The sequence below is a fragment of the Myxine glutinosa genome, chromosome 14 (genome assembly GCF_964187855.1).
Source record: "Myxine glutinosa chromosome 14, kmMyxGlut1.1, whole genome shotgun sequence".
Classification (NCBI taxonomy): domain Eukaryota; kingdom Metazoa; phylum Chordata; class Myxini; order Myxiniformes; family Myxinidae; genus Myxine; species Myxine glutinosa.
In genome coordinates, this window is record NC_136274.1 from 79,195,409 (window position 1) to 79,220,025 (window position 24,617).

At 45.1% G+C, this 24,617-nt stretch overlaps 1 protein-coding gene across 7 annotated transcripts in view; it reads right to left on the reverse strand.

The window, feature by feature from the left end:
• Positions 1 to 24,617, reverse strand: part of LOC137439946 (autism susceptibility gene 2 protein homolog) — a 537,082-nt gene that overhangs the window by 71,842 nt on the left and 440,623 nt on the right. For 5 of the 7 annotated variants that reach the window (XM_068136223.2, XM_068136220.2, XM_068136222.2 and 2 more), the window contains 14 exons: positions 22,991 to 23,036; positions 17,914 to 18,125; positions 12,575 to 12,750; positions 12,048 to 12,400; positions 10,360 to 10,631; positions 9,937 to 9,987; positions 8,294 to 8,386; positions 7,817 to 7,894; positions 6,990 to 7,019; positions 6,605 to 6,676; positions 3,400 to 3,541; positions 2,994 to 3,068; positions 2,708 to 2,794; positions 241 to 925 (listed from right to left, as the gene is read on the reverse strand). In XM_068136223.2, the coding sequence (XP_067992324.2) occupies positions 241 to 925; positions 2,708 to 2,794; positions 2,994 to 3,068; positions 3,400 to 3,541; positions 6,605 to 6,676; positions 6,990 to 7,019; positions 7,817 to 7,894; positions 8,294 to 8,386; positions 9,937 to 9,987; positions 10,360 to 10,631; positions 12,048 to 12,400; positions 12,575 to 12,750; positions 17,914 to 18,125; positions 22,991 to 23,036 (2,372 nt within the window). Of the gene's footprint in view, positions 1 to 240; positions 926 to 2,707; positions 2,795 to 2,993; positions 3,069 to 3,399; positions 3,542 to 6,604; positions 6,677 to 6,989; positions 7,020 to 7,816; positions 7,895 to 8,293; positions 8,387 to 9,936; positions 9,988 to 10,359; positions 10,632 to 10,807; positions 11,026 to 12,047; positions 12,401 to 12,574; positions 12,751 to 17,913; positions 18,126 to 22,990; positions 23,037 to 24,617 lie in introns of all 7 variants that reach the window. The other 2 variants (XM_068136219.2, XM_068136221.2) reach the window with 2 other exon arrangements.

Sequence of the window (24,617 nt, forward strand, 5' to 3'; positions counted from 1 at the left end):
GGACAGGCTGTATACATTTTGTACCCAACCATTTGTTTGTCTACTTTCCTGAAAAAGAAGAACCACAGGTAAACTGCAACATGCATGAAGTACTTACCAAGTATCGCAAGTATGCCCTGCGCACGTGGCAATAACTCAAAGCACTGATTTGAAATAAACGTGCTTATTTGCTTCAAGGAAAATTGGATAAAAAGGAGACGACACAAACAAAGAACGCAAAGTCTGTCTTGTGCACATTACCTATTCCTGTCTTTGTCTTCCTTTCCATGGCTGCAGTCTCGCCGGTCCGAATCAGCTCTGGCAAGACCCAATGATGTTCCGCGCTCCAACGTAGCTGAACAATTGAGGCGCTCCTTTTCAAACCCTGAAACCAGGCCTCGGTCCCGTTCGTGGTTCGTTAGTGTTCCGCGCTCCCTCTCTCCATTGGCTGTAGTTATTCGATCTTCGTGACCCGTCGAGTGCACACGGTCTTTCTCTGCGGGCCCATGAGTCTCGGCTCTAGCCTGGCCCACGGCGCAATGTTCCCTGCTGAGGCTGCGCTCCCGTTCGTGATTGGACTGCATGCGCTCCCGTTCTTTCTCTCGTTCGGAATTGCTCAAGTGACTTCGTTCTCTGTCGTGATTGGTGGAGTGGCCGCGTTCTCGTTCGTGATTGGTCGAGTGAGTGCGCTCTCGCTCGTGATTGCCGGAGTGGCCGCGCTCTCGCTCGTGATTGCCGGAGTGGCCGCGCTCCCGTTCCTGTCCTCCCCTGTCGGTCTCTCGGTCGGCTTGAACGTTTCGGTCAATTTCCGCCTGCTTGGACCAGGGAGGCGGTGTCGGAAACGACGGCGGTGTGCGATGTAACCGGTTCCAAGGCTCATGAGGATTACCTAGCCCAGGATAGCCCGTTATGTCCTTAGCTCCTCCGAAGAGCGCACTGCTGGAGGCTGCAAAGATACAAGATGCAAATCGTGAGGGTTTAGAGTTAGTTTTGCAGCAACGTGAGATTAAAACTTCTTTTAACCTCCGTGAGAGCACAAATCTTTACAACAGCCTCACTTTCCACACAACCACGAGCCATCGTGTTCACTGTGGATCAACTTTGTCGGTGGAAGCCGAGCACAGTGCAATGCATTATCATCAAATAGTCCTGCGTGGAGGAAGAGTGAAGGGCAATTTTCCTCATCTACAATTTTTTCCAAACCAAGCGGGCACAACGAAGTGATAATGAAGCTTACGCACCATGACAGCATTGCTTGTGGCATAACTTCCTTTTTGTAAGTAAACTACAGCTACAAGCGATTGTCTGCGACGAAAGCATTACAAATAGGACCTGACATCCCCAAATCAAACATCAGTTCAACATCATGCACACGTATACCTGTGATCACAGCGATATTCATAACCCGTCGAAACAAAACAAAAGTATGCCAGCATACGATGAAATATGGCACGTTGTACTCGGTTCAGCGATACCTACGGCATGTGTGCGGTTATCATGAATTGAACAAAAACACATCGGATACAAAGGTATAGCGATGACATGGTACGGAGATTTTTAAATATAAATAAGCAGCGTGATATCGGTAGTACGTACATACATTGTGCATCAAGAAAGCAGAAGTGGTATTCAAGCAGAAAACAAAATGTTCGACTTTCAAAAATTCCTCGTAAAATTCATAATTCATTCATAAAAATTAATTCATTCGTTCATTCATGTATAAAATTCATTCGTTGATAAAAAAAAATTCATAAAATAAAATTGCCTCTTGCAGAAGCAGAAGTGGTATTCAAGCAGAAAACAAAATGTTCAACTTTCAAAAATTCCTCATAAAATTCATAAACGAAAAATTCATAATTCATTCATAAAAATTAATTCATTCGTTCATTCATGTATAAAATTCATTCGTTGATAAAAAAAAATTCATAAAATAAAATTGCCTCTTGCAGAAGCAGAAGTGGTATTCAAGCAGAAAACAAAATGTTCAACTTTCAAAAATTCCTCATAAAATTCATAAACGAAAAATTCATAATTCATTCATAAAAATTAATTCATTCGTTCATTCATGTATAAAATTCATTCGTTGATAAAAAAAAAATTCATAAAACAAAATTGCCTCTTGTAAACAAGGCAAAGCAACATCATGGGCGCAGTGTACCATCTTACTCTTGTTTGCTCCTCCGATCCGACATCACCACCTTACAAAAGTGCGATCTTCAAAAGGGATGTTTCACATGAACCGGATAAATTTATCTCAGATTATTCGAGCACACTTGTGTATTCCTTGTGGACGACGTGTTTTAGAAAATCAAACCGTGGTGCCCCCTTTGAAGGTGTAGATTACCGGCCCCACAACCCTATCCAAAATAGAAATGTAAGGCCTCCCCAGGCACCGTCATCAAGCAGCATACCCTCATTCACTTTCACGACACTTTTACCTCTAATCAATGTACATTTCAAAGTTTCATGTGTCCTGTTCGAAGGAAAAAAGAGAATTACATGCAGGGGAAAAGCCCAGCCAAATGCACGGCCGTGTGCAAACAAGTGTGTGTGCGCGAGGAATGGAAGGATTAGTAAGCATAAATAAACGTGCTTAGCAAGACAAACAGCACTGGCGGAGCACCACGCAAGCAAGGCAGTAGGGGAGGAGGGTTGAAGAAGAAGCATTATAGCTTTGTGTAAGATTGAGAAGGAAAGCATGCACAGAAAGACAGAATGGCAAACCAACCCAAAGCAGGGTTCCCTAGGCCACCGAAGGCGCCGTTTCCAAGGCTGCTGAGACCCCCAAAGCCCCCTGGCCGGCTGAACGGGTCAACTGCAGGCAGGCGGGCAGAGAGATGACGGCAGAATGAGCTAACCACCATGTCGAATCCCAAGCCCGAGCCCTCACTTCAGCATGGTCCGGTGAGAACCCATGCCGAAAAGAGCAAAAGGTCGGAGGCCTTGAGGGAGCAGGGCTCAAGAGGTATTTGTCTGAAAGTGAGCGTCTGCTGCGTACACGACGAAACACCCACCCAGGTGCGCCGACGGGCTGAGGAAACTGCCAGGATGATGTGGAGGGACACCAAACGGAGATACGGCTGGACCTCCTACAAGATGAATGAAGATACATCATAATGAAAGGAGGTAATAAATAAAACTTTACAACACATTTTTTCTTAAAGAACAGCAAGAATAAGATGCAGCTGCATCCTGCCTCTACCAGTCAACACTGGCAGCCAATGTGCTGTCATGCTGGGATCATGGCAGAGCTGCATTGAAGCAAGGAAAACACATCTCATTGGATACAGCTGAGACAAAGCGGATCTTCATGTGGTTAAACTAAGGCACAGGCAGAAGTCTGTATTCCACTATAGGCTTAAATCCTCGTGCCAGACAAAAAAAGTAAAGAAAGTAATGAATAGACCGTAGAGTGCTTACCTGCTGCTGAAAATAAGGCCCCAGGCCTGGCCAGGTCTCCAGGGTGAGGGTAACCAGGAAAAAGGCTGTGGAGCCCTGGCCTGGCTCCCAACAGATCTGGCTTAAGGCTGAGTTCTAGTTTGTGCTGGTCTGCTTGTAGAGCCTGGGGAGTCAGAAATCATGGTGTGGAAAAATGAGAGGGTGGGGGGCATGAAGGAGGGAGGGGGGCGAAGGAAGGAGGAAAGTAGAGACAGAATTGAATTACTCAGCCTCCCATGAGGAGCATCGGGGAAATGTGCCATGAACAAGGAAGGATTTTTTTTTTTAAGTTCTAATGCTTTTAGTTACGCAGCTCACAACGTAGGATCATATCCAGTGCACCCTTAACCCGCTAACTCGAGGTTTCCGGTTTCAAACGCAACTTTGTTTCAAATGCCCAGTGTAGTCTGCCTAGGGAATTTGGTACCACGTCTGTGCGTTTCGTGCATTGCAAGTGATCACGACTCTACTTGCTTTCCTTCGCCATCTGCAAATCATTCCCGTCAAATGGCCAGAGAGGAAAGTGAGGCTGCTAACTCCAGGCAGCTTTGCTGGAGTATACACCAAGGACACTGCAACTGCCATCAATTTAATCACAGGAAAGCAGTGCAGACTTAAAACGAATGTGGACGATTTCTCCGGGCACAAAAGAAGGGGTTTTCCAAAAAATAAAAATACAAATCTCACAGTTGATTCCTAAGTGATATCATATCCAATTGGCAACAACTACATGAAGATCTTAGGGCTCAGTTGAACCGGTGGAGGTCAATATCTTACAATCAATCTATATATAATGGAGCAATTGTTTGTATGTATGTATATCCGCTCTTCACCCATTGGTTGGACAGCTGACCTGACTCCACCCACAAATGTAACCTAAATACTTAACCTAAAGTACCCAGAGGACCCAAAAGACCCTCCACACAACCCCCCCCCCCCCCCCTCAACACCCCGAGGACCTATGAGACCGAGAAGACCCAGATGACCCAAAAGACCCTGAGGATCCTAAATACCCTCAAGGACTCTAAATACCCCCAAAAGACCCCGAGGCCCCAAAGGACCGAGTGGAACCAAAAGATCCCAAAGACTGAAAAGACCCTGAAGAACCAAATGGACCCCAAAGACCGAAAAGATTGAAAAGACCCAATGGACCCCAAAGACCCAAAATACCCCAAAGACCGAAAAGATTGAAAAGACCCTTAACAACCCCGAAGACCCAAGAGAACCAAAATACCCCAAAGACCCAAAATACCCTGAATACCCTAAATACCCCAATGACTCTAAATACCCCAAAATACCCTGAAGACCCCAAAGACCTAAAAGACTCCAAAGACTGAAAATATTCCAAAGACCCTTAACAACCCCAAAGACCCAAAATAACCTGAAGGCCCTTTAATACCTTCAAGACCCAAGAGAACCAAAAGACCCCGAAATCCGAAAATACCCAAAATACTCCAAAGACGCTTAAATATCCAAAATACCCCGAAGACCCCAAAGACCTTTAAAGACCCCAAAGACCCAAGATAACTAAAATAACCTGAAGACCCAAAAGACCCCAAAGAACCTTAAAGACCCCAAATACCCCAAAGACCTAAAAAAAAAAGCAAAGACCTAAAAGACCCCAAATACCCAAAAGACCATGATGACCCAAAATACCCCGAAGACCGAAAAGACCCCAAAGACTGAAAATATTCCAAAGACCCTTAACAACTCCAAAGACCCAAAAGACACCGAAGACCCTTAAATGCCTCGAAGACCAAAGAGAAGCAAAATACACTGAAAACCCCAAATATCCCGAAGACCCTCAAATACCCCGCAGACCCAAAACACCCAGATAACCCAAAAGACCCTGAAGACCCAAAAAACTCGAAAGACCCTTAAAGACCCAAACTACTCCAGAGACACTTAAAGACCCAGAAGACCCAAAATATCCCAAAGATCATTGAAGACCCAAAAGACAAAAAGACCCTGAAGACCCTTAAAACCCAAAAGGTCAAAAAGACCCAAAGACCCAAAATACCCTGAAGACCCTTAAAGACCCCAAAGACCAAAGGACCGAAAATACCCCAAAGACTGAAAAAACCCAAAATATCCTTAAAGACCCAAAAAACTCCAAATAATGTAATGAAAAGACCCCAAAGAATGAAAAGACCCCAAAAACCAAAAAGACCCCAAAGATTGAAAAGAGCCTGAAAACCCAAAAGACCACCAAGACCAAAAAGAATGAAAAGATCCTGAAGACCCAAAAATACCCTTCAAGCAGAACCCAAATGCAATTTGTCTTCTTCTGAAAAACCATTGGCAATCATTAATCACGGTCTAATTTGAAGGATTTTTTTTTTTAATTTGCCAATCACAAAGTGCCGAAAAACACCTCTAGAATGTCTATTTTTGAGATTGCCAGTGACGTCACATTGCAAACTCACCGTGATCCTACCGGCCGACGGTCACATTGCGAACTCACCATGATCCTGCTAGCGACGGTACATAGAGAAACGGCGCATTGTGAGTTCGGATTCTGATACTGATTGGGGATGATGAAGTGTGGAGGGGATGTCGTGGGGTATTGTTAGCTAGGTTGATGGGGGATTGTGAGGGGATGGTGGGTGGGGGGGGTGGGCGGGGGGTGGGGGGGGAGGGGGGATGGGGTCGTGGGTATTGTTAGCTAGGGTGATGGTTGATAGGGGATTGCGAGGGGTGGTGGAGTGGGGTGAGAGGTGTGGGGCAGTCATGGGTATTGTTAGCTAGGGTGACGGTTGAAGGGGGATTGTGGGGGGAAGTGGAGTGTGGGGAAGGGGTGTGGGGCTGATGCCTGATTGTGAGGGGATGGTGGAGGGGAGGGGAAAAAGGGGGCTGTGGGGTGGTTGTAGGTATTGTTAGCTAGGGTGACGTTTGATGTTGTTGTTTTTTTCTGGAAAATTGAGATGCCTCAAAAACCAAGAACACCTAGGTTGAACAGAAATCAGCAAGAGCAAGAAATCCAAGTCAAAGCAGTTGTGTCAGCAGAAAATATCCGATGGCAGAAAAACGTGTTGCATGCTTGGAACAAGATCACCCGTACGGTCGGGTCGCCCACAGGGCGGGTACTCTGCACTAGTTAAAAGAATGTAGGGTGAATTCAGGATGAGATCACACTCCGATGAATTGCAATACAAGCAACAGTTACAATACAGAAGCACCTGCTCACCTTAGCCTTCTGCTGCTGGTGATATATGAGCCATGCAATGTGCACGTGAGCTGCACACCACTTGCCAGGTTTCTGTGGTGAGGAGGATGGAGGGAGGGGAGGAAGGAGGAAGTGGGCGGCCACATAGTAGGCCCAAAGAGCTGTCAAGTCAAGAGCTGGCCGATGATGACGATGAGGCCAACGCCATCATTCGCACCGTTAACGTGCGTAATTAAACACCTTCAATGCGACCGGATAATCGAAATGAAACAGATAACCACATGATTTCCCTCGTTGCCAAATCTTAATTACACACAATTAGCCACCCCCCAGTGGGTCACGCCTCATTCACAGGATTGAAAACAAGTTTTCTCAGATTCATGCCGACAATTAGAACTAGTGGTACCTTCAAGGCTTGTCTGAATGGATCAGTCAGCTGTAGGGTGGGAAAATATGGTGGGGGTGATAAAAAGCAAAAAATCAAAAATTTGCTTAAAATCCCCTTTCTACAATCAGATGCCAGTGAGAACTGAAGAGAAACCGTAAATTCATTACATTTTATGTGTGCGCACACAAACAAAAATAAACAAATATATACTTCATATAGAACCAAACCCCCAACACTCCAAACACGAGAGTCCAACAATAGGGTTAGCCGAGAGCGTATTTTATGTCAGAGCTGTCTCATCAGGAGTTGATTCCCGACCCGGCTATACACTATCGGATTGGTGCTTTGCAGGCACGAGGTTGTGTGCCGTCCCTCGGAGGGACGTTGAGCCGGATGTCCCGTTTGCTAGAATTAGTTGGTGGATGTTAAAGATCACATGGTGTCCTTCACAAAGTAGGAGGGTTATTGCTAACACACTGAACAAATTACAAATTCCTGCCCTCACTACCATGGGAAGGCAAAGGCAAACCACACAATGTTAAATTGCCACGAGGCTGCTTTGGCAGCAATGAACCTGCCTTCAGGTAGAACACCAGACACCAAAACTAAAAGTTATTGTCATGGCAACAGCGGCAAGAGTCGGGGAAGGGGGGCAGAAATCTTGGCAGTGGAAAGGGGGTCATTTTCAATAAAGAAGACTTTCTTGAGTTAATAAAGCAGGAATGTTGCAAATTGCTGAAGTCTGGCAAGCCTGAATGATAATTATTAAAAGGTTGTCAGCAACAGAAAAATGGGTGAAAGTAAGGCAGACGGGAGGAAATAAATGAGAGATGGCGGGCGCTTACCCTCGGGTCTTTGGGAAGCAAGCTGTGCGCAGGCATAGTCGGCGTTCTGTTTATGCCCACGTCAATAGGGTTAGCCGACTGTGAGGAGAAAAGGAGAGGGGTGATGAGGCCAAAGTATACATGGTAGGAGGTGGCCATTCAGACGTTATGGGAAGCGAATTACAAACATGAGAGCAACCTGGGAGATTTGGTGCATGGGGGGTAGTTAAGAATAGTGTCAGGGTTGAGGAAGGAAAGCAAAGAGGGATGGTGGGAGCAAACAGGCAGTGGGTGGGTAGGGGAGGTAGGGGATTAAAGAAAGAGCTAGAAGGGGGGAGGGGGGGGCAGGGAGGGTGCAAAGAAACATCGCCATGGATAGGGTGACAAAAAGGGGTCGGGGTGAACGAAGCAAAGAATGGAGAAAGAAGTGGAGGGAGAAGCATATGGAGTTGTGGTATCTCCCACACAGCATAATCAGCAAAAACAGTAGCAACGCACCTTGGGTTGAAAGGCACCTTGCACTGAGCCAAAGTGTGGGGGAGGATATATCGGTGGGATGGTAGAGATGTTTGATGGATACGGTGGGAAATACTGAAAAAGAAGATCAACAACAAATATACATTGGATAAAAAGCTGAGTCATCGGCAGAAATTGTAATTTTTTTTTTTAATATTCAGCAACCTCGCTAGTGTATGTGTGTGTGTGTGTGTGTGTGTGTGTGTGTGTGTGTGTGTGTGTGTGTGTGTGTGTGTGTGTGTGTGTGTATGTATGTATATATATATATATATGTATATATATATATATATATATATATATATATATATACATACATACATACATACACACACACACACACACACACACACACACACACACACACACACACACACACACACACACACACACACACACACACACACACACACACACACACACACACACACACACACACACACACTCGGTGTGTACCCCGGTTTAGAATAGGTACACTGTATCCCTGCACATCGTAGGAGGCGACTAAGGGTTGGCGTCAGGAAGGGCATCCGGCCATAAAAACATTGCCTCAAACAGGGAACCATGATTGTCATGGGGCCCGCAAGGCTAACCCCCGCTCTAGCGGGGAAAATGGCCTTAAAACGATCATTCATTCATATTCATTCATATATACACACACACACTAGTTTTGAATTACATGGTGGTGAGGTGTTTTGAATTACGTGGTGGTGAGGTGTTTTGAATTATGTGGTGGTGAGGTGTTTTTAATTACGTGGTGGTGAGGTGTTTTTAATTACGTGGTGGTGAGGTGTTTTGAATTACGTGGTGGTGAGGTGTTTTGAATTACGTGGTGGTGAGGTGTTTTTAATTACGTGGTGGTGAGGTGTTTTAAATTACGTGATGGTGAGGTGTTTTTAATTTTGCGGTGGTGAGGGGTTTTTAATTACGTGGTGGTGAGGTGTTTTTAATTTCGTGGTGGTGAGGTGTTTTTAATTATGTGGTGGTGAGGTGAAGTACTTAATATACTCTACATATATCTGTGCAGTGTCTGTCACGTCGCTGAACTACTTGCTCAAACTTTTGTGAAATCGTCCCAAATCTCCAGGCTGCATCTTCCCCTCCCGTATGTATGTGCTGAGGGTTCCTTTTTGAATTTATTATTTTTTTACTTAAATCTTCAACCTAAATTGTTTATAAAAATGTAATATCACATACACTACAAATAAATTTGTGCAAAATAAATGTTTGTATTGTGATTGGTGTAAATCATGATAACACAGCAACTCAAATACAGTCATTATCCTCAGCTAAAACAAGCCTGTTGCTCTGTAGCAACGCGTGGTGAGGCGAGCCATGCTCGTACATATATTGAAGTTGGTGAAGTTGCTCACACTTGGCGGTGCATCTTTATTTGACACAACAGTGGGAAGTGAAGAATTCGCCCATGATCAGACAGGTATTTATTTCCCTGTGTTTAAATATTTTTCTTTTATTTCACTTAAAACCAATAATTGTTTTGAGTACAACTTCAAAACGTTAACATGCTAATCTCCAAACCATTTACCCACACCACCTCATGTTTTGCACATCCACACTATCCTCTCCAACCTTCATCCCTCGCCAGGAAACAGCTGAAAAAAACTTACGCCAGAAGGCCGATAGAAGGAGTTGTCCAACTTCGCCTGGTACTTGTCGAACTGCAACCAGACAGACACAAACGCACATTCAAAACTAGGCTCTAGGGGTGGGGGGCACAAACATGCCCATATAGCATGGCAGGCTAGCAAAGGTCAGTCACAACGAAATCCGATGTGTGTATGTATTTGCCGACATTTACAGGAATTTACCCGCTCATACTAGCAGTGGCAACTTGGAAAAAAACATGACAATACACCAAGTGAAAAAAACATTTACAACCAACATTGGTATAATTAAAACGAGAGACAAATGTGATCTGTAATGTCAACTGCACAGACAACTAAAGCATCGCAACTGGCCGCCAAAAAAACCTTCCTGCACCCAATACTACCGGAAAATCCCTCCCTTTGACAGCATCTCTTAGAACACACCAGGGTCGGGATATGCGGGGGTGGGGGCATGGGGTTTCCGGACAGTAGGCTGGCGGGTGAGGTGGCGGGCGGCTGTGGTGGTGCCAGGGCCCCAGGGTACGGCGTGAAGGTGTGCTGGTGCGTGTGCTGATGCGTGTGCTGGTGCTGGTGGAATTCCGTGCGGAAGTACGGGGGACCCTGGCCCGGCCGCTCCCCAGAGGCCACGGGGACACCGTTGCCCCCCTGTGTGGCCAGAAAACGGCTGTTTAGCTCCCGTCTCAAGAGCTCTGCGTCTGTAGGAGAGAGATTGGGAAGAGTTTGGGGGAGGGGAGGGGGAGGGGAATATGGTGGGGAAAGAGGGGCAGGGGAGGTAGGAATTTGGAGAGAAGGGGAAAAACAGGGAGAGGTAGGACAAGGATAGGAGGGAGGGTAGACAGACTTGGTAAGAAGCGGAGGGTTGTGCATTCACCTTGCGCTCCCGGTGGGAGCAGCTCAAAGACAGCTGGGAAGGATGCAGGTGTGGCGTGATTGGTGGAGGAGCAGGAGGAGGAGGAGGAGGAGGAGGCAGAGTTGGAGGAGGAGGAGGAGGAGGAGGAGGAGCTGGAGGAGGGTAATAGCCAATCACAGTCTCCAGCTGCCTCTGGTAGTACACGATAGGCTGGAGAAATGCTAGCTGCAGGCTGGCATCTGAAGACAAAACAGACGTGCAGCCGTTACGCCAAACCACAACACGCTGCCGGCTCTGTGCTTCTTAAATTTGGGTTGCCAATCTTTTTTTACCCCCATTTTAATTTATTTTCAATGCTCTCTCCATCTAGTTTTCTTTCTTCCTCCATAAAGCCTCACTTATCATTCCAATTGGTATTTCCTCCTTTTCTCCTTCCTCTCTTCCATCTCTCCTCCCACACCAGCTCCCCTCCAAGCAACTTGAAGCATATCCATTTTGGGAAAAAGGGAAGATGAAGAAATCCATCCATCCAAAAAAAAGAAAGTCATAATAAAAAAGAAGAGCGAAAAATGAGTGTGCAAGAACTGAGCTTCTGGTTAACGCGAGAAAAAAAATAGTTAGGACAAAAAACATCGAGAACAGGTAGTTTAGACTTGTGGTTGCCAACAAGGAGGAGAAATGAAGTGGGGAGTGGAGCAAGGTGAGTGATGGAAGGGCAAACAAGAGTTTTGGTTGTTGGAATTTAATTTTTGGAGAGAAGAAAATGGAATAAAAATATGATTTATTTTACACAAACCGTTTTCCCTCATGTTTTAACATTTTTCAGAAAGGGTAAACAAGGTGCGTTGGGGCCATATGAGTGGAGGAGAGAGTGGATGCAGGGAGGAAGTTTGGAGGGGGTGCATCCAACTACATATCTAGGTGGATGAGAGAGAGTGGATGGGATCTTGAATTTAGAATTATTGTGAACTTTGGGATGAGGCAGATAATTACGCATAATAACACGCACATGACCAATGCCAAAAAGAGCACAGACAAAGACAGGCAGACCCAGGGGTAAAAGTAGACAGCCAAGCCTAGATGGGTGGGCACGCAAACAGGCAAACCAAGAGGGACAGACAGGCCAAGTCGGGGAGGAACACAGATCCCGGTGGTGGAAATTACAAAATTCATCAGGAGAAGTGAAAGAGAATAACCAGATAACCAATGAGGCATTTGACCTAGTAGAAAATGTGGAGAGATGATTTGATGAAAAACATACCTGGGGAGTAGGATGATTGCGTGGGATGTCCTGGTACTGAGAGGGCAGGTGATGGCAAAGCGGCCGGCGGTGGCAAAGGAGCCGGAGGGGGGGCAAACATGGCTGCCGCCGCTGGATGCGGCGCGTGAGGGTGGCGGAGAGGTGGGGTAGGGTATGGGTGCAAGTATTCGCCACTGCCTGGGAGCGGTTGGTGTCGCTGAGGTGAGGTCGTGTATCCAGGAGGGAGGCACGAGTAAGTTGGGAAGGCTACAGACAGCGATGAAGGTGTTGGGGTGTGTGTTGGTGTGGGGGTACGATGTGTGTGGTGCTGCACTGGCGATGTAAGGAATTTGAAAGGAGTGCTGCTTCGTCCACTGTAAAAGGGTGAGGGTGGTAAAGGCAAAAAAGAAAACAATGATTAATTATATTCGAATAATTAAATTAAAGCTTCAAATCTTTAAATTATTCTTTAAAAGTTGCACAATCGTTATTCAAATTGTGGAGTTTTCTTGTAGTCGTAAGAGACAAAATTCCATGAACAGACCAACCTCTTGGAATTTACTCCACTAAGCCCACTGCTCGATGCCTGCTGAGGCCGTTGTGGGTGAGGGAGCTGCAGCTGTGGAGTACTAGGTGGCCGTGAGCGTGGCCTGGGCTGGGGTGTGGTGCTGCTTGGAGCCTGGGCTGCGGGTGGCGGCAAAGGTGGTGGCACAACTGGAAAAACCTGAAAGAGATGGTGGGAAGATAAAGGGAGAATCAATCACAGCAAAAGAATATCTCTCTACTTTATTCTAAATAGGATCCTTTATCGGGCCTAAAATTAGTCTCACCTTTTTGTGGGAATGACCAGGAAAAGTTTTTAGTTTAAGTCTTTCACGAATTGGCTGGCCATGCCTGACGTTAAACAGAAGGTGGCATGAATTTGTTTGGGGTACCTGCGATAACTCACCTACTCCTCGCAAAAGACAGCGAGGGGGTGTTTATCATCTACCCAACTAATGCTAACAAACGGGACATCTGGCTTAGCGACCTCCAAAGGATGACACACTTTGTGACGCAACACTCGAAGCACCAAGCTGGCAGTATATAGTTTTGGGCGGAGCATCAAACCCAGATTAGACAGTGCAAAGTTAAGTGTGCTGCCTCCGCACCATCCCGTCAGACAACATTGGAATCAGATGAGATTAAATGCAGAGAAAGGAAATAACAACGGCACCATCACTTCTAGTACAGTGAATATTTTGTTTTTCCAAAACACCATCCCTAACTGTGGTGTGACCCCAATGTGACTGCAGAATGAGCTGACAGAGTTCTGGCTCGATTACGTTTAATCAAAAGGCAGACTGAATGGTTTATTATCCCGTCCGCTGCTGGGGTCTTGTAATCACTTCTGTGCGTCTGTCTGTCCATGTGTCCGGGCAACAACTTTTTTTTACCATTTGAGTTTTGTCATCAAATTTTCACCAAAGCTGTATTATGATAACTAGGGCATGCCCGTACTATATCTATATCTAAAATTATATCCCCCCCCTCTATTTACATGAAATGGTTTGGTCCAAAGCGAACGGCTTGCGAGTACGGTGACAATCCCCCCCCTCTATTTACATGAAATGGTTTGGTCCAAAGCGAACGGCTTCGGAGTTTGGTAAAGAAATCGCCATAGCGTGCCCAAACGCGCAGGAAAGCGAAAGAATCGCAAATTTAAGGAAATGCCCGTACTTCCGTAAGGAAGAGAAAAGAAATGAAAAGGAAAAACATTCCAAACCGCGAGGGAAAACAACACGGCACGTCGACACAACAACGTGTCCTGTGATTGGCCGTACGTCGCTGCCAGTAGCTGCCCCCAAAAAAAAGCTTTCACCGTCCGGCGACTGAATTTAAGGGGAAAAATATAACGCTCTTCGCTTAAAACAACGCCCTTCGCTCTGACTGAATTGGGACAATGTTTTTATGTTTTTAATTGAATTACTATCCGTAATGGCGCACGCTCTCACGGGAGCTCCGGAAGGTCGTATATCGCAGTTACGATGAATCGCAAATTAGTTTTTATTAGTTTTAAAACATAGTTTAACGCCAACATAGCGCCAACATAGTTTGCAAACGTGAAATTAATGAATACGCTCTCAAATGTGCCGTCCGAGGCAGAGTCTGTTCGCCACGTTCGGCACACGTGATAGCTCGCTGCTCTCTGATTGGTTGAATCGTTTTTTGGACATAGCTCGGTAACTGCTTGTCCGATTAATTTCAAACCTTGAAAAGGCACATCCTCGGGTCCCCAGCAATATACCTGGCAAGTTTCAAGTATATCGGACCGGTAGTTGTCGAGAAACAGCGGTCACAGACAAACATACATACAAACATACAAACATACAAACATACAAACATACACACAGAGATTGCTGGAATTATAGATAGATACAGAGAATGCAAATTAATAATTTGGTCAAAAGGTCAAAGGTCAGCATCACACAAAATCACCAATTTTCATGAGATTGACCTGAAATTTTAAGAACTTACATATTGGGTCACAGAATTGGTTCACCAATCAAAAACCAGAAGCTGTATTTTTTTTAAATCTAAAGCTCAAAGATCAAAGCTGCATAAAGTCATCAATTTTAATTTTGTATTTTTTTTTTTAGACTGTTTTTGTTATTTTGAGCATACGGAAGAAGAAGACGACGTCTGAATACATATGGACGCAGACGGGCTTTGTATTTACAGATGCTTTTTAGTTGGCTTTAGGATGCAGAAAGTTTGCTCAACAAGTGCAGGGCAAATGTGTCAAAGATAAAGTGTTACAATACACAAAACAAGTTAATCTGTTACTAGTAAGGAAAAAAAGAAACCAATTAAAAAGTACTCAGGTGTGAAAAGAGGAGAGAAGGGAAAAATAAGTTCTTTCTGGGGCACAGCATATTTCCGAGATAGCTTCCAAAGCCAGCTTCCGCCTAGACATCCTTCGTCGTGCAAGGTTTTTCCTTTGGAAATCTGAACTTTTGACAACCTCCAAGGCCTTCATTCACAGCTTGATGGAGTATTGCTTTCCCGTTTGGGCTGGCGTCCCTGTTTTATACCTTTCCCTTCTTGATGGCATGAAAAGCAAGGCCCTCAAAATCATTGGAATCTCCCACAACAAAGCTGAGTGTCTAGGCCAATAAATGCCACCGCACACGAGCCGACGCGATGAAACAAGATTGTCGGTGACGAATCCCTTGTACAATCTTGTTTTGTCAGAGACTGCCGCAAACTATACCACTGTCGATGACACGATTTTTCGTTAAACAAAACGGCGATGAAGAAATGCAGGGAGATGATGAGAACGGTGAAAGCTCTGAGCATTGCTGCTTTGGCAGTGCTAGTGCATTGCCAACGACGTGTCAGGAGAAAGAGGCGGCTGTGGGTAAAGCCCGGGAAACTTCATCCATAGGAACCTGCTCTCTCCTACGCACATATTCATCCCATCTCGTCTCCAGTTATCTTACCCATCCTCCTGCTCTTGGTACTCTGAATCATGTGGTGAGGTTGCTTTATTTAAAACAACTTGCATTCTCCTCCTGGAAAGCAAATCCAACCAAAGGAAAAGCAAAGATCATTCCACAAAGCCCATAAGTGTGCGTCCACTCTGAGGAGAGCCAGAAAACAACATCTGTCCCATCTCAAGAATGAACTTTCAAACTTTTCTCCCTCCTCTAAAACCTGGTGACACCTTGTCAAGTCGGTCTCTTGTGTATGCCCCACTTCCATACCTTCCCTCACTTCAAATTGAACCACAGTCGACTCTGCTCGTGAGAAGGCCGAATACCTCAATTCTGTGTTTGCTTTAAAATCTTGTGTCTCTAACCCCTCTCTTTCTGTACCCACCCTTCCTCGTCGTTCTCAACTGCTCCTGAATTCTGTGTCTTTTGCACCTGAGAAGGTGTTAAAGTTTCTGGCAACCTTCGACTATGACTCTGCAACTGGGCCGGATGGCATCAGCTCGTGTGTCCTAAAAATCTGCTAGCCTGATGCTGCACTTCTTCTTTCTGCCCTTTTCACCCTGTCATTTACCACAGGTGATCTTTCATCTCCTTGGAAATCAGCCAACACCACAGTATTACAGAAAAAGGAGCATAAACAGATCCTCTTAACTGTAGACCAATTCGCTTACTTGCAATCATCAGTAAGGTCATGAAATCCATCACGCATTGACATATAATCATTCCTTTTCTCCATCAGCTTCATCACAGATCATCAATTTGGTTTCAGAGCTGGTCATTCTACCTTGGACATGCTGTTTCTATTCTACTCTCCCGACAATTTATGGAGGCCCTCAATATCAGACGAGATCAGGGCCATCTCTGGACATCTCGAGCTTTCGATACAGTCTGGCATCTGCCTTGCTCTTTCTGCCATTATCTTTCCCAGGAAAAACACATTTCCAAGCTGGCCTCCAAAGCTAGTCGCCAACTGGGTATCCTCCGTCGTACAAAGTCCGTCCTTGGCTCTACCGAGCGCCACCCACCACTTATAAAGCTTTCATCTGCAGCTTGATGGAGTACTGCTCTCCCCTCTGGGCTGGTGCTCCTGCCTCACACCTAGCTCGGCTTCACGCTGTAGAAACCGACGCAACTGAAATTGAGACATGCTTTATTAACAATTGTTGCTGACGCACCTGAAAAACTAGTTGGCAGTGATAGTCAACCGCCACACACTGAACAATTATCACAAACTGCTTCAACTAAGCTTTCGCTGACAATCTTCTTGTGATGCTTAAGTAACGAGAGGATGCGGCTACCCTTATTCCTCACATCTCAGACAGGTTGGTGGCCTCTGTATTCTACCGCCTCTTTTTTGGTCTTGAACCCTCTGCCCTCTCTTGGCTCTGTCCCTCCCAGGTTTCAGCAAGGCGCAGATGGTCTGTCAGTAACCATCTTATTGTAAAACTGCCAAAATCGAGGCTCACTGCTCACCTCCAGTGGAACCAACATCTCCAGTCTGTTCAGTGCCATACTTCCCTCCAGGGCTTCTGTTCTCCACTATTTCAGGTCAGCCACCATCCATACTCATGATCTCTTCTAGCCCAAATGACCACAATCCCAAGTACTCCACTTTTCCAGGTTATTGACATTTCCCCTCACCCATCACCTATTTTCATTTGATAGTTGTCAGTTGGTTTGTTCACTATGTTTCATCCCCACTTTCCCATTCCTCTTCTTGCTGTGTTTCATTCAGCTTGTTCACCCCCATGTGTCCTTCACCCCCTCCTCTTGATTGTCGGTTTACTCTCACTTGAGAGAGCCTCGATCATGCATACAAAATTTCTTTTAAAATAACAATAATAACTAGAAACAGCAATCAGAGATAGTAGACAGTCGCCAGGATGTGTTTTCAGTGGGTTTTAAGGCTTTTGTGTTAAAACAAAGATGGCGACCGAACCACGTGATCGATGACGTCATTATTATTTTTTTTCTCCAACAATTTATCCCTAGATGATGCTCAAGAAATTTCATCTTGATCAGATGAAGTTTTGTACTTGTCAAATTATGATGTCATAATGGAGGCACCTATGACATCATCATTAACATATGTTATTCCACAAGGAGAGTTCTTTACAATAAGCAAATTTTTTCTATGCAGTGCTTTTGGGGACATAGAGGTAAAAAAAATTCGGCTTTTTCAAGATGGCGGCCAAACCACGTGACCGATGACATCATAATTATCATTAAAAAATTCTACAGGTGGTGTTGCACCTATGGTGAAAATTTATTGTCAATCGGATCAACGGTTGCAGAGAAAATCATATTTATTCTGTGTGGACAAACAAACAGACAGACAGACTCAAATGCAATACCCTCTCCTCAGGCGAGGGCAATAAAAGCAAGTTCTAGGGAAAAATGAATGGATTTACCGGAGTGAGTGGTGGAGGTGGGGGTTGTGTTGGGGCTATAGGCACAGCCTTGGTAGTCGGTTCCTGCTTCTGTGTGGGCAAAGGTGTGACAAGCACGCAGGCCTCCTTGCTCTGCTCCTGACTCCTCTCTAAGCCAGATATGGGTGGACGTTGCACAACCAGTGACTTTTCACTCTCGCCGGCTATCACCGGCCCACCGTTGACACGGCCATCTAAAATGAAAGCATCCAATAATTTAAAAAAAGTTACATTTATTTCAAAGCAACAAACACAATATTCCAAAATGCTTATTATTACTTTGACAAAAAACCAGTTGTCACACATTTTAAAATAAGTGTGGCAAGACAAATTCTGTATGCATTTGATCATTTTTCCTGCCATCACGAGACAGGCAGTAAGATGTTGTTCGGTTTCTCAAAGGCCAACAGGTTAGGAAGAGAGCAATCTAAATACACTCTCACTCCAAGCAACTCAACCATCCATCAACATCCCCCTAACATTGCCATGAAAATGGACAGGATATATCATAAAGTAAGAACATTGGTCATATGTGTACAAGCGAAACACTTGTATTATTCACAAAATCCAGTGATTTAGTTAGTCGTTGAGAAGCATGTGACAGATGCTTTCACATTAAGCAATTCTACGGTGATGGCCTCCCTATCCTGAACACACACAAGCGTCAATAATTTATGTCCTGACCAAACCACAACGCTCTGCATGCCCTGTGGCCAACAAAATCCTCCCCAATGGGCTGCAACACTCACATAAGGCACCCGTTACCTTTCTATTTGGCTGCTGCGGGAATACCAAGTGGGTCACATCACCCATAGTGACGCTGTTGTGACATACACCTCCGTGTTTCAATCCTATCCAGACACAATTCCCTGCTTCCACATCAATGTATCCTTTTGAGGCGAAGGAGCTTCGTGTCCGTTCCTATTCGAAGTGTGGGTGCAATGCGCAAAATGGAGAAGGCCCCTTTTGCCCTTCGATTCCCATTCCTGTTGCCAGCAATTTCCTTCTATGGCGCAGCAGCGAGATAGATGATCGAATGGCGAGCACACATGGAATCGATTCTCCTCGTGCTCTTGTTCTCATCTGGAATTCAGGCGGAGTGGCTAGGAGCCAGAAATGCTGTACCGCTGTTCCCTATACGTCCCTCCCCCACTCCTCCCCCAACACTCCTTCCCAACCTATTTGTCAGCACCAAACAATCCAATACGAGTTCCTTACATACCAAAATGTGTGGATGTCTGACTGCTTCTGAACCGTATTTGCAGTTCACCACAAATGATACGAGGTGCACCTTTCCGAAAAGCCTGGCCAAAAGTGTCGGTTGAATAGCCTGAGGTCCATTTGCTTATTTGGAGGTTAACCAAGCCTAAACCCCCAATTTAAGAACAGAAATGACAGCTCTTTATTTTGCCTGTCCACTTTCATTACTGCCTGCGATCCTTTTCCTGCCAGCACTCGGATATGCTCCTCGGCACGCTGCTTTGCCTCCGCCTTCACCACGGAGGCTAACAAAGTGATCCCACAACCAATTTTATACCACGTCAATTCGCATTTGCTGAGCCCGTGACGGCGAGTTGCACTGTTCCACGCCTCACTAGTCCTGGCCTCCTAACGGCACACACCAAAGGGCAGCATCACCAGGGAGCAAGGTGGGAAGCTGCCACTAAAGTGGCCCTAATGCCTCCCCTTTTGTCCTTTCATTTGGCAATTTATTACGGCACTCTCCCGCTTCTCCAGCAGCTGAAACGCTTGTCCTTGTCACTCAACCCAAACACCGAAGTCGGCTATATCGCACAAACGTTATTTGTTCGATGCCTAAACACGACATTGTGTGTGTGTGTGTTTTTTATTTTATGGGATTTTGCCCGCCACAAAGCCTACAAAGGCCACAATATATATATATATATATATATGTATATCACGAGTGCACTGGACAAAAAGCCTTTTTTTTTTTTTTTTTTACTCTCCCATCTTAAAGGTGCAATTATCAAAAATAAATAAATAAGAGAACTTGCTGATGCGCTGCATTTGATCTCCTAAATCTACGTGCATGGCATGCATATAAACAGTTAAAAGCACTTCCAGGTTTTCTCTGCTTTGAATCAAAACGATCCCCTGGCTACAACAAAAGCCTGAGGTTTTTGGGGCCAAGGTATTCTGCTCTCCAGTTTGTGGTTCCGGTGCCGGGGCGTCTGGATGTCGGCCGCCCACGCGCCAAGCGGCAGAGAGCCACGCACACGCCAGACCACCGCGTATCAGACAAGGCCGATTAGGGAGCGTTTGATCCCAGGCCAGTGCACTTTGCTGTGAGTGCACGCATTGGACCGAAAGGCTCTCACGTTGTGGATGGCAGGGCAGGCGTGTAAAAAGCAACCGCAACAACCTAGGAATGACGTGGGAATGCTCGACTTTGCAAAGGCTAGTGTCGCTGTGCATCGGCAGACAATTCAAACGATGGGTTTTATTAACTGAGGGTTGACAAAGGGATGCTAACCGTTGTGAGAAGCCAAGTACCACTGACATTTAGGGCGTTAACCCTCCGTTGTTCTTAAGAAGCACTCGCGCCCGAAACGTCAGCATTACTTTGCTTACCGTGAGGGTTAGCATACCTTTATCAACCTTCAATTGAAAAAAAAATGGGCAATGAGGTAATTAAGAAAAAGGTAAGCAGGTAAAAAGACTGGCTCTACAAGTAAAGCTGAAGCTTTATCATAACTGCAGCATTTCAGCATCTTTTGTGGAAACAGCGAGGCCCACAAGCTGAGCAGTCTTCATCTATGCTGCATTTTCAATAATGTCTGCGCTGTACATATTCTGCAACAATACTGAAGATTTTAAAGAACGATCCACAATGAAGGACAGTTAAGTGTCAGACGCCTGTTCTTGCGTTTATTCTCTTCCCTGTACATATTAACTAATCTAAATGTATAAACAATCTAAAACTTTCACCTCTAACTTTGAAACATTCTAGTTAGCCTCGATGGAAGGAAATGGTAACGGTGCCTCAGTAACAAACTGGTAAGGTTACTTGAGAAAGAAGCCAAAGCCACATATCTTGGCGGAACGACAGTCATGACAGGCACGAATATTAAAACAATTTGATGTTCTCCATTATTGGTTTGGGATCGAGGGATGGGAAAACGCTGGAACAGAAGAGACATTTGGTTTCAATTTTCATGGATATTTAAATTCTTGAAAAATGAGAGAATATTGGCCAAAAGTATGTCCATTGGTAAGATGCAATTCGAGCATTACCCATTACCACACAAATCATTACCTTACAAACCATCTTTCGGTGCATTTTGTTAGTGTCGGTTTCACTGTGATGAAAATATAAAATTAGTGAACCCCGCCCTCCCCCGCGCCATCACTTCCCACCCTACCACCCCATATGCACGTGCTATCGAGCATAACATTGCAAAATGGTCTTTAAAAATAAACCATGTACGGGCCAGAGCTGCGAATCAAACACTACGGAAGGGAACACGGTTACGAAATCTAAACACCAGATGCCTTTGTGACCAGTCAAAAAGCCCACGGTTTTATTTTCCTTTTCATGACACAACCCACTCGTGGTATTGCAATTTCGAGTTGTATATTTGCGCAAGACTGATTTTATGCAGGTATAAGAAAATCACGCTAATTTAATAAAAATAAACGCTCTTGTTGTACCACAGCAAAGCCGCTTGGCACAAATTTGTTTTAAGAAACGAGGAATCTCAGCTGCAAATAATTATTCCGACCAAGTCATCTCAGCCGCCGCTTCAAAAGACCCTTTCAAGTCCCAAATGGAAACCATCACTGGAAAGTTCGTGGCTTTGGTTGAAAACAAAAACAGGCGAAACATTAATTAAATAAATGTGCGGCATTTTAGCGGTGCCACCCTCGCAAGTCTGGCCGGGTGGACATGGCGAGGAACCACGCGGGCAGGGGATGCGATGCGATGCCTGATGGTGCTGGTGTGAGCCGACCGGCCACCGTGGTTTGCCGATGACACAGCAATTAGCCCCGGCCGAGCGTCAAGGCCGCTCGGTGCCATCTCATCCCTCACTGCCTACATGTGGCCGAACGCCTTTGATCAACGCAATCTGTGGTAATTATTTACAACGCAACTGCCAATTAATTGTTCAAGGCTCGTTAAGATTAAATTAGCAGAGTAATTAAGCATGCCAGCAGAGACAGTGCTGCTTTGCATCACAGCGGGTTCCGAGCCAAGCCATTACCCCCTCTGCCTTTGATGCAGAAATTACGGTAGCTGGTTGAATTTATGCCACTGGTGGCTGGTGTCCCTACAAAGACCCCAAAATCCAGTTACGAAGAGCATCTGCCTGGTGACCAGTCTAGATTCTCGAAAGAGGCATTTTTCATGAGGAAATGAGGGGGTTGGGGGAGGTGTGGGGGGGAGGAATATTCCCCGTAGACCATTTTCAAATGGACCTTCTACTGATCTAGTCTGGCCGAGACCAAGTGATTATCCAGTCAAACAACTGCAAAATTGTGCGAAAGAGACCTGTATTCAGAACTTGTGCAATTCCACGGTGATATCAACTTGGATATTTTTGATTAAGTCATAAAGTCAATCAGTGACATGAGCTAATTGTCATTTGTTTAAATCCTCATGTTGCAACCTGCATTGTTCAACTTTGTGGAGCAATTTTGTTCAATCATCCATGCGTAAAATCACTGTCTGCTATAACATTGCCTTTCGATGGTTGTTGGGCCTTACGAGCTAGCATCATGCTTCCCAGACTTTTGTAAATCATAAGGTAATGTCTTTTCAAGAATTGCTCATGAAGTCAGTGTGTAACTTTAGAAACCGTGTCATTCTCATTGACAAAATACTCGTGAAATCATTCATTGTTGTTGGCCTTTGTGTCTCATCACTTATATAGAGGTGGACTAACCTCATTTTTGTGTGATACTAATACTGTACAGTCAGTGAGGATTGCTCTATGGACTTTGTGTCTGACAAAAGGATTCTTCTTCTTCTTCTTCTTCTTCTTATTATTATTATTATATATTTGGTTCAAAACGGAGGCACTGTCACTCAAAAACCCACCTCGATTGCAAATCGTTGTCTGGAACAGCTTCTCAGGGTCAGACTCCTAAGGAAAAGGAGGTGGCAAAGATGAAAGAAAGAAGGTAGATTAGGGAGTGCAGGGACAGAGTAAATAAACAAAAGGTTCAAAATGTTATCTTTTTGCATAATGCCAAGTTCAAATGTGTGAAAATTACTGAATAATCTAGGAAATATATTAATTTATTTATGCAACATTTGTGGAAGAGCTATAACAACTAAAAATGCAGACAGGACAGGCCACAACACAATCATTCTCAGGCAATGCAAACAATCTTCCAGGAGTGTGATCCTGCAGACCGGAAGAGGGCGCAATCGCACTTGCACTATTCAGCTCGCAAGGAGTGAGCATTTGTGAGAAAACGAGGAAAAAGGCAATTAATTGGATGGGAGCATCTTGTGTTTCCATAAACAAGGAGGTTACGAGGTAGTGCCAACACTACTCTTCAGATTTGCTCTTTGTTGCTCACAACGGGTTTTTTTTTCTTCCCTCCCACAGAGGTTGAGGACGTTTTGTAGCCACGTCAGTCTTTAATAATAATCATCCTGAAGTTTTATGTCATTAGCGATACAAAATATATTAGCGTACTTGACGCAAGGGGATGAACAGCAGAACAGATTTTCTTTTCAACCAGAAAGCATCAAAACATGAAAAGAATGTCAAATGGTTCTGATGAGAGAACGAAGCAAACAATGACGAGCAGTCTTCAGTGTACGTTTTCCAAATAGCCAATTATGAATTTCTAACTAAAATTAATATGTTTATTCAGCTAATAACTGTCCGGGAGATGCACAAGCGAGTGAAGGGAAGTGGGGGGCCGTAGGGGGGAGGTTGCAGAGAAACCAACCCCCAATGATGAGAAAGTCCACCACACTTCTTATGCTAGAATTGAAACCATCACTCAGGGGCAAGCACGAGTGCACAATGTTCAGCTTCAACAAAACTCCAACACAAGTGGCGATTTGGGGCAGAAAAACGAAGACCCACAAATGGTTGGTTATGCATTTCAAATCCCAACTTTCCTCTATCAATCATACCATTTCACTCGAACATTCCAAGCAACCTTCCTCTTTTTCATCAATAATCCCCTACCTCATTTTCAACGCCCACCCACACCAGGCCGATGACCTCCATGACCTCATGTTGCAAGCGCAAAACCCTCACTCTCCTCTGCCCCCCCAGAAACACCCTACCCTCCCTTTAGAGCAGCACTTCGCCCCCTCTTCACCCTCTCCCACCACAAGCCTGCAGAGAGCTCATCCAGCTAATCCCTGCACTGAGCAGTACCACTTTGATCCTACTTGCTTTCGCCTGGTTGATTAAGCAAGGACGGTGGGGTGGGAAAATAGTAGACAGTCAAAGGGAGGGAATACAACCAGGAAACAAAGAGCAGACAGACAAAACACCAGTCTGAAAAATGATCATTGAATGAGAAAGTGAGGCCCTCAAGGAGAGCCAGAGAAAGTAGTGAGAGAGATGGCAAGAGAGAGCAGCGCAATTTTTTTTCTTTTGTGAAAAGCCGAAAATTTTCAACCCCGTGGCATAAAAGAGGGTTGGGATGGACAGGTTGCCATTTTACCCTCCACGTCATCGCTCAAACATGGCCAT